Source organism: Physcomitrium patens, chromosome 4, assembly GCF_059467195.1.
Source record: "Physcomitrium patens ecotype Gransden chromosome 4, ASM5946719v1, whole genome shotgun sequence".
NCBI classification, from domain to species: domain Eukaryota; kingdom Viridiplantae; phylum Streptophyta; class Bryopsida; order Funariales; family Funariaceae; genus Physcomitrium; species Physcomitrium patens.
Genome location: NC_143413.1, coordinates 6,078,847 through 6,088,185, shown reverse-complemented (window position 1 = coordinate 6,088,185; position 9,339 = coordinate 6,078,847). Strand labels below are relative to the sequence as shown.

General features: G+C 38.8%; 1 protein-coding gene and 3 long non-coding RNA genes across 7 annotated transcripts; 3 read left to right on the top strand and 1 right to left on the bottom strand.

Moving 5' to 3' along the window:
• Nucleotides 1-2,371: 2,371 nt before the first annotated feature.
• On the top strand, nt 2,372-6,346 carry LOC112281025 (uncharacterized). Of its 4 annotated transcripts, none has more exons than XR_016502541.1 (8): nt 2,372-2,941; nt 3,562-4,018; nt 4,115-4,250; nt 4,543-4,671; nt 5,105-5,190; nt 5,443-5,635; nt 5,816-5,932; nt 6,100-6,179. XR_016502541.1 is itself a non-coding variant. In XM_024517151.3 (8 exons), exons 1-8 carry the CDS (start codon nt 2,675-2,677, stop codon nt 6,153-6,155), a joined length of 1,446 nt encoding a protein of 481 aa, XP_024372919.1. In that variant the 5' UTR covers nt 2,373-2,674; the 3' UTR covers nt 6,156-6,179. The 4 variants fall into 4 exon arrangements, 2 of the variants coding, with proteins under 2 accessions (XP_024372916.1, XP_024372919.1); XR_016502542.1 differs by having other exon boundaries at nt 5,349-5,635; nt 5,811-5,932; XM_024517151.3 differs by having other exon boundaries at nt 2,373-2,941; nt 5,811-5,932.
• Nucleotides 5,655-9,095, bottom strand: LOC112281026 (uncharacterized). Its single transcript, XR_016502544.1, has 5 exons — nt 8,967-9,095; nt 7,817-8,725; nt 7,553-7,669; nt 7,192-7,395; nt 5,655-6,198 (listed from the first exon to the last, which is right to left on the bottom strand). It is a non-coding gene; the product is annotated as an uncharacterized LOC112281026 (long non-coding RNA).
• On the top strand, nt 6,230-7,215 carry LOC149989371 (uncharacterized). Its single transcript, XR_016502543.1, has 3 exons — nt 6,230-6,260; nt 6,529-6,640; nt 6,809-7,215. It is a non-coding gene; the product is annotated as an uncharacterized LOC149989371 (long non-coding RNA).
• LOC112281027 (uncharacterized) lies at nt 8,180-9,339 on the top strand. Its single transcript, XR_002969478.2, has 2 exons — nt 8,180-8,317; nt 8,459-9,339. It is a non-coding gene; the product is annotated as an uncharacterized LOC112281027 (long non-coding RNA).

Below are 9,339 nucleotides of genomic sequence, written 5' to 3'. Positions count from 1 at the left end.
AAACAAGTGAGACTTATCTCAAAGAAAGATGACAAAATAGAAATAACTAAATATGTATATTAAAAAAGAAACTGGAATGGCTATTGCCAAAAGACAAGAAAACTAGAGACCCTTGAAACTAAACTAGAAGCAAGAAAAGAGTTGACAAGAATGAAAAAGACTTCTTTCTTGCCTCTTTGTATACTATCTACCTAAGAGCTACGTGGTAACGTTCTATAGGACCTCCAAAAATATGTTGACTTTGCACAACATGCATCTTAACTTACAAGACAAGTTTTCTATGTGGGCGCCATATAGTCAGCTTATTCTGCAAGCTACAAACATGTGTGGTATGTGGTTAACTTGTTGACTAAGTTTCTAACCTATCAATCAAGTATAAACACATGTAAAGTGAAATTAGCGTCTATGAAGCTTTTAGGAAGCTTCTTTAGAAGATATTATGAAATTAATCTAATTTTACCTACTTCTACTTATTCATATCACCTAAGTAACAATTATAATAAATATATATCTGTGTCAGTTAATTGTTGAATTTTTTAATTACACTATCATTGGTAGAAGCTCCAAAATTTATTTACAAGTATTTTTTTTTTATTGATGGAATAATAGGAGCTCAAATATATGATTGATAATATTAAAGATAGATTTAAGATCTTTAAAAGAAATAAATTAATTTTGCAATGGTCATACAATCAACAAATCATAATTATTCATCAAATGATATTAAAGATGAAAGTCATCAATCGTCAAAATATTACTATTACATAGTATACTTTAGACCCAATGTTTATATAGTAGCTCTAATGTGTTTGTTAATGTACTTATATACAAAAAACTATTTATATCTAATATAACTTTTGTACATTTGAATTACTTAAATATGAAATTTAGAATACATATGGACACACATTCTACAACATTTGTGAAAAAACTAATGTTATCTTAATGAGATACTTAAGTTTGTTCCAAATTCTTATATGCTTTGATTTATCTCATTGCATTCTCAAATAAGCATACACAATTTGCAATATGGGTATCCTAAACCAATTTATCTTATATATAAAATCTATAGCGATAGAGGATAAATATTTCTTTACAAGTTTAACACATTTAGGTTGTACAAAAAATTAAAAAAATTATCTTGTTACTTTCATCACATTGATAAGTAAACTAATAATCAACAGCACATAAGGTTTTTATAAGACAAATAATAGACAACATCCATCAGGGCAATATGATGCATTTAGTGATACTAATTATAAATAATACAAGTAATTATACAACTTCTATGATTTTTTTGACATAGTATAGTTACTATATTTTTTGGTCTAATTCTTACAATAAGCATTTAGACTATCATCTCTTTTTTTGCTAGTTGAAGTTACAAAGTAATGGAATAATTTATAAAAGATACTAAAGACCTTTGATTATAATAATCATTTTATATTTTCAAATGCTACTATATACTATCTTGCAAACAATGTGCATGGATCTTAAATATGTACCCAAACAATTGACTTGGTGAGCTTTATTGAAGGATGAGGTTGTTTCATTAACTATAAATTTGTTCTTTGTCACATTTGAAATCTATACAATGCTTGTCAAAGTATTGTTTGGAAATTACATATCTTTGAGCATATGCAAATATATCTATATTTTTTTTTATATCTTCAAAACATCCAAAAGCTCTGTGTTGTAGAGGAGACATGTATAGCATGTTTTTCATTTTGAAATGCACATAATCTTAGAATAGGTAGTTCCGTCACTCCTTCCTTAAATACTAGAGGCAATGTCAAAAAGTTACAAGACTATAGTGCAAGGTGAGAAGGGATACAATTGAGTACATTAGAAGTTATAATCTTTAGAAGGTGGAGCAAAAGAAATGGACTGATTATTGTAGCTGTTGATTGTTAACTATTGTACAAACTCCATTTTTAAAAACCATGATTCCATCAAACCAAATGCAGATGATGGTTATGATGACAAAGACCTATGATGATAGATGAATCAATTTAGTAAAAACTTGGATCAATTTAGTATAAGAATAATCTAATTCACAAGCAGTATCCTTTTTTCATCCAAATGCACCGACACTAAATGAGGAAATTATGGAGGAATACTATTAATTTCCAGGTTGGCAACAAACTCCTCTAGGACTTCAAACATGGCTTGCGGGTGTATGCCCTTAGTGGGAGTGATGGTGGGATTCATTGATCAAGCTGTGTTCAGACAACACTGTTGTCTGTTGATTCGGACACCGTCTCATGGCTCGTCATTGAGATTGATACGGGAACAGTACTGCAGATTCCTTCTTGGCAGCCGTCTATGAGGTCAATAATGAAAAATTATGCGGTGTCAACAGTAAGTCCTCGATTGCACTCAGAACTGGCGTCGACACTCTGTCTTCAGTTGCACCAGTCTCTAAGCAGGCCATGCTTGTTGATGCATTTGTGTAGAATAGTCGCGTGTTTCTTTTCAGTTGCAAGCTCTGGACTTTTCTTGCAGGCACCATCCCCAGTGTACTTCTTTGCATGATCGTTGGTTGATATCTTTTCTTCCTTTTACTCAGCAGGCTGGAAAATTTGGTCACATGGGGCCATTGTGTTGTGGGATCATAGTTTCGGTGCAGGGACATCGCCCCACGTGATCGAGGGAAAGTTGGTGAACGGTAGACATGGCTATGAAGAGGGGCGTCATATCTGTAGGGCCGCTGGAATCATCAATCGTGAAACGGAGGGACAATTTGAAGGTTAGGGCCAGAGCAGCGGCTGGTGTTGTGGCCAGTTTGCGTGCCCAGATTAAGGAATTGCAGCAGCAGCGCGATTTCTTAGTTACATGGAAAGCGGACATGTTCACAGGAGCCGATGCGGAGGGTTCTCTTGTAGATGTGGAACTTCAAGGTGTGGATGGTGATCGTGTGCACGCCCACAAGGCTATCTTGGTCAGTTTCCGGTAGCTCGCCTCCTCATCGAAAAATGCATTGCGTATAGCATTGAAAGTTTACGTTGGTAAAAAGATAATTCGGTCTCATCTACAGTCGCTGCACGTTAGGATTTAGTCAAACCGTAATGCAATTCTGAATGACTGCACTTAGAAATCGCGAATACTTGACGTGATATCGAAATTGCGGCAATAGTTGAGATGTCCCGACTGCCTCTGACATTGTCTTAACTTGTCTTGGCAACGTGTGCTTCTGGGATTAAGACTGCATATGGAGGTGAACTATGGCTTACTTAATGAGTAACAGGTGAACATTTGTGAATGAAGTCTGTAGGCTGGGTTCTCGTCGATCCTTCGCTGTGTAGTGAACTAGGTCAAGTCTTACTAAGCACAATTCACGAGTCTGTGAGGCGTCGCTGTCCATATGTGATTGCGGAAAAGAAATCAGTGGTATAATGTCGTTCAATTCTCGAATCCTCTTGCTTCTGCTTCCTGGTGCTCACACAAGGTCCTCTTTGGTTTGATAGAAAATGGTCACGATTCCGTCATATTTAAAATCTGGGCTTGTCAACATCTTTCGACTTCTATTTGTTGAAGTGAAACTTGGAAGCTGGACTGCAGGCATCGAAATCAATTGAGTTTGAGGCAATGTTCCGCGCAGATACAGATAGAAAGGTTGTATGGAACCTTGAAATGCCGTATGTGGCACTGAAAGCTTTCGTTACCTTCTTCTACACCGGCAGGGTCAGTTCCAGTGTTTTGATCGAATATTTAACAACATTACTAGATGCAGCGCATAAATACAACGTTCAGTTTCTCGAAGTGGTGTGTGAGGATTCATTGGTTAAGAATATGACAAGCGATAATGTCATCAGCATTTTTGACGTAGCCAAGAAACACTGTTCAAGCGGGTGTAAAGAGGCTGTTCTTAAGAAAGCTCGAAGTTTGGGAGAGCTTTCAAGCTTCACAGAGTACAAATTCTTCACGCAATCAAATCCTGGATTGTTATTGGAACTCTACGAGCTATTGACGGATCGATCAGATCAATCCCCGACCAAGAAAATGAAGCTTTCAAGAGGTCAGTATGCAACACATCGACCCGACATTCGAATTTTTCTACCTATGTGCATCTTGAATGCTTATGATGGTCTTTAGTGCGTGGATGTCGCGGCAGGGAACGAATCTGAGCAGGCGAATGGTGATAAAGCGCCACTTTCTGATGAGGATAATATGAAATCTGAAACTGACGAAGATGAAAGCGTTGATGACGAAGAAGTGAAAACAGCAACGGATTCGATGCCAGATAGATGGTAGAAATCTGACTGTTTTTAATGTTGAGCCTAATTCCTGCACGTATCTATCACACTTCACCTTTGTACTCGACATTTCGAAAAGTTGTGTTAGAGAGGACCTATTAGTTGAGATTGTGATGCAATTCATACATTCTAGATCAATTTGAAACGAATTATTCTGTGGTCCCTCATGCACAGAAGTAAAGCTGCTGTTCCAAAAAATTTGTCAGTTTTCCACGTGACCTTATGTTCTCCAGGGACTGCCCCTGATTTGCAGTTCTGAACATCTGACATGCTTGTTTTTATGTAGCAGGATCCCACATGCAGCTCAGTGGTATATCCCCGTTTGGAACACCAATCTACTGGCATGGAACACCGATGCCCGGTCACCCATTCCGTCCAGTTGGATTCGAGAGTGCATGCTTTCCACATCTTCAAGGTCAAAGACCTCCTTACGAAATGTCCATGTTGCCTAGACCTCCTTACGGTATTCCTGCGTTTGTGCCGCCCATGTTTCCAGGTGGTCTGCCAAGGTTGTGAATGCTATCCATCAACTTCAAACACCTGACCCGATTGCTGTTATCCCCTGTTCTCTAATATTTATGATATTTCTTAATTCTCTTAACCTAGAGACATCCTGAAACTCATAAATCGTGAAGTAGGTAAATGAGGAATCACAATATCCGGTAACTGTTGAATTTCGTTTAAAAAGCTGGTAGGTCATTTTCTAACCACTTCATTGTCAAATTCATTATCCTGCATTTTAAAAGTTTCAAAGTGCAGGGATGAAGAAGTATACTTGTCCTACGTATATTCTCATCTTATAATTATGATAATTTCTTCCCAACCTCGTTTTTGGTCTTTCTGTGTAGGGGCTTTTTGAGAGGGGCACTTACACACTCACCTGGGCAACTAGAAGCACCTATTCTTGAGGAAGTTGTTGCAGGCAAAAAGAAAGGTCAGTGATAAAGATCTGTGAGCGTTAATGAGTCTCTTCATTGATTTTACTCAATGTTTAGATGATATTTTGCAGTGAAACCAGTTTCTTTGATGACTGTGGAAGACTCATTCATTTGAAGTCAGTGAGGAAAGTGTCTTTTTCGGTGGTCCTTTCAGGCATTCCTCTACGGAAGACGACGAATTCTGAAATCGTATCTTACAAGGCTCGTGTTGGTATGCCTAAACTCCTCCACATTGATTGTGCGAACAGTTAGTGAGGGAGAAGATCCGAAGAAACCGAAAGTTACACCTTGGCAGCAAAAAGAGAAAAGATGCTTGTTGCGGGGAGTCAAAACGACTCACAACAAGAATAAGAAGTTTATCGCTACTATTACAGTCAAGGGACAACAAATTGGCTTAGGAAAATGCTGCTCAGAGGAAGAAGCTGGGCGTCTTTATGATCGGTGAGAGAGATTATCGGATGAATTCTTCGTGGGTCTGATTGCCTTCTATCTTTCAGGTCAATTTAGTCTTGCAGCATCTTAGTTGATGGTTCAGATCTATTTAGCAGTGTCGTATAGGTCTGCAACTTATTCAGAGAAATATCTGATAAGTAACCTTGACTTGACATGTATCCAGAGCAGCGTTTGTGATTGGACGCAAGACAAATAATGAATTGCCTGATGACATGAAGGAAGAACTCAAGGGCATATCATGGGATGACTTTATTGCCTCTCTTCAAGAAGTGACAGCTCTTGAAAGTGGGTCCTTTCATCACCAAATCATATTCGTTCCCTTCTACTCAAATCATGCAAACGTCAGTAAGAATTATGTGTCATTTGATTATCGATCTAATGTCCGAATATCATCAAACATGAATTCTCCAGATGACTGCAATGGATATGTTGACGCTGTCGTTGTGTTGCAGAGATTCATCATGGGAAGCTGGATAATGGAGATAGTAACGAGATTGATTGTGATTAAGAGCACGAAGAAGAACAGCAAGAACAGGAACATGAGCAAGCACCTGAGCAATTACAACAGCAAGTTTTAGGCGATGCTTCTGAGCGTTCCTCCCCAGCATATTAGGTTCGTAGATTCAGCTTATATGTCTGTACATGATTCAAATTAGTGTTACTCTTCACCAACAAAACCCTAATCCTACGGGTAGAGTATAGATTCTTAAAAAGATTCACTCGTACTACGTTTTATCTTCTGGTTCTTCATTTCCTACTTAAATGTATTTTTTATCAAAATTATTTCTCTTTTCAGTTGTGTTTAGAAGTTTTGTCTTTAATTTGTACGCATATAGGTAAATCTCTTTACAGACTAACAAAAATACGTCACATCCCTACAGATCACCTGTAGATCAGTTTGAGGCTAAAAGACACGGCCATAACAGTTTTACAATGGATTATACTGGACTTACAGGAATTTCTCTTCAAGTTACAAGCTTCAGACATTACCTGGTAAGAATTATTGGAAACTCATTGAGCCATTGATATTACTAATTCTACTTAGGTAGGCAATGAGTTTGGTCTCTTCCATCACTCCAGCATTGAATAGACATTAGAATCGATTGACCACTGGAGCCATCAATCTTGTGATAAATGTAATGCAAAAACCTTCTGATCTAGGCAAGGCAACGTGAAAGAACCGCTGGCATCCGGACAAACGACGAAGGGCAAGTGCACCTGGACAGAAGCAATACAGCTTGTAACCACAACAAGAATTGGCGCTTGTATTTGAAACTTGTAGCTTGAATTCTAGGATGAATGCTAAAAATGTAGTCGAGGACAGGTGATAGTGCTCATATCTATAAAACGCAGTGAGACCTGTTAGTTTTATTTGTTTTTATCATCAACCATCAGGTCGGTCTACACAAGTAACTTGTTACTTGCTCAAATTTTATCTAAATGGGTGCAGCAACGGAAAAGGTGTAGCTAGACAGCTTTAATTGAACGCTTTAAGTTGCCCCATATCTTATAGACGATACACATCTGGTCACTCGAAATTTTACCTCTCATAAATCTGTTTACTTTAATTTCGTATTCTTCGTTTCTGGATGAGAGTGGAGGATTTCAGCTGCTTGGATTGCAAACTGCTGAGGCTGGCACCTCCAGAACTTTCTCTTCCTCCAAGAGCTTGGTAAATCTTATAACTTCCCGAACCAGTGAGATAATACGGGGCTCATCTTCCCGAAGCACCACCTTGAGTTTATCTTCTGCATACACATAATCATTGTTTCTTCAGAACCTACAGCTAAGTACATGACAGCTGATTGATTCGATTTTTCATTGATTGACAAATGGCTTGCACTAAACACATTCCGTTTCCACCCTCGAGACATTGGAAGCGTACATCAAAGCTCTCTGCCTTACTATGCAAGATGACCTCCTGGCAATACTCATCACTCAAATGTGATTGTGATTTGGCTTCTGTTAGTCCGCTGAAAATAGTTCTTACTCAGTGCAGAAAAAATCTCCTCAAAATGTTACCTGCACGTTGAAAAAACAGGATCATATTCACACATTCACCATCCTCAGAACTAAACGACATTAAGGGATTTGGGCGCTCAAGATAATAACTGCTACTTTGGCTATCAAGACAATCCAAGAAAAGGTCATGCACGGCAAGATAATAACTGCTACTTTGGCTAAGTCCATCGCACGAAGCAGCTGGTCGATTTCTGCCTGCAACATACTGTCGACTGGGACTTCATTTGTTTCATGCTATTTGTCTCGATACTTAACCTCTAGCAGCTCTCCCACCTGGCATCTGTCCTTTACTGTACCAAAGCAGTTAGAGTAGGGTTATTTTTGCAATAAATTTCAGTCTGAACCGAGAACAGTTTTAGAGCTGCAGACTATTCGCAGAGATGGGCACTGCTCACAGTGTCAGTGATTGATTATTTTACTCTAACGATGATAGCAATAAGAAATTTTGCAGAAGGGTTACACCACACAAAAATTAGGGGCGATGCGTTCAGTTAACTGATCTCTAAAATTGGGTGCTGATCAAGCCGAACTGTTCAACGTGCAGAAGAGTTGTGGTGGATACTGACCATATTAGTCTGGCGGTAGACTTGTGAGCAAGTCCAGGCGCTTCTCCTCCAGTTCACTGTTAAGAGGCGTCATATCATCCTGGTTTGCGTCCTCCATGCTTGTATCTGGTCCATCTTGCTCATACTCAGCTACAGTGTGATCCATTTTGTCGTCAGGTTCATTTAACTTGCGTGGCGAATTATCAAACTCATTGGCTTATTGATGGATGTACTTGTCCCTCAGGCGCTTCTTGAGAAATGTTCCAGTTGCCCGGTCAAGTTTTCGTCGTCGCTATCTTGCTTTGACTCTGAAGTTTCCACTAATCTCCTTCTAGTCGCACCCTTTTATTTTTGCAAATACATTTATGTCACATATTTGCACAACACCATGACACATTACAAATTTGATTTGAGAAGAGGACTCCGAACGCCTCAGATATGGTGTTCACAGACGATCGAGTACCTTGGAAGCAGCCGTTCGAGCCCAAACCACGTCCTTCTGCATTGCCATCTGCAAAAGGTTACAGAAGGTTAGTATCAGGTACTTCGATTACAATTTGCTGACAAATCCAGATCTCTGTGGCATTTGGAACCTATGCGGCTTCTTTTGGATGACATCAAACAGGAACAACATATTAATGGGGGTGCTGAGTTAGAGATCATCAGATGAGAATCGGTTACGCAGTCGACTCAAGTTTTTCACTGCAAATAAAGTTGTCATGCGAGAATATCAGTACATTATTAAGCCTTACTTTGCGACAGTTTTGTGAACCCAAGATCTTAAGTTGGCATCAGTCCCGCTTGACAAATCTCTCTTGTTTCATATTATCCCTCTTTGACAAGTTCTGCATCAAAAAGAATCCTTGAATAGTATGTTCAGTTCTGCAAAAAGTTCAATGGAATTCTTGAGATGGATGCTTTCAGCAGGGTGTCACGGAAGAATGATTTACGTTTTCAGCAGGCATTAACATCCATGAAAAAGACTAATCCTAGAATATTTCAATTGAACGACTATCACATTGGATAATCCTTAACAATGCAAACTCAATTGGGCGACTCGGGGGAGACATCTCCTCCCCAGTATCTGGATCCTTCACAACATGACCCTCTGCGTGATTACTCTCA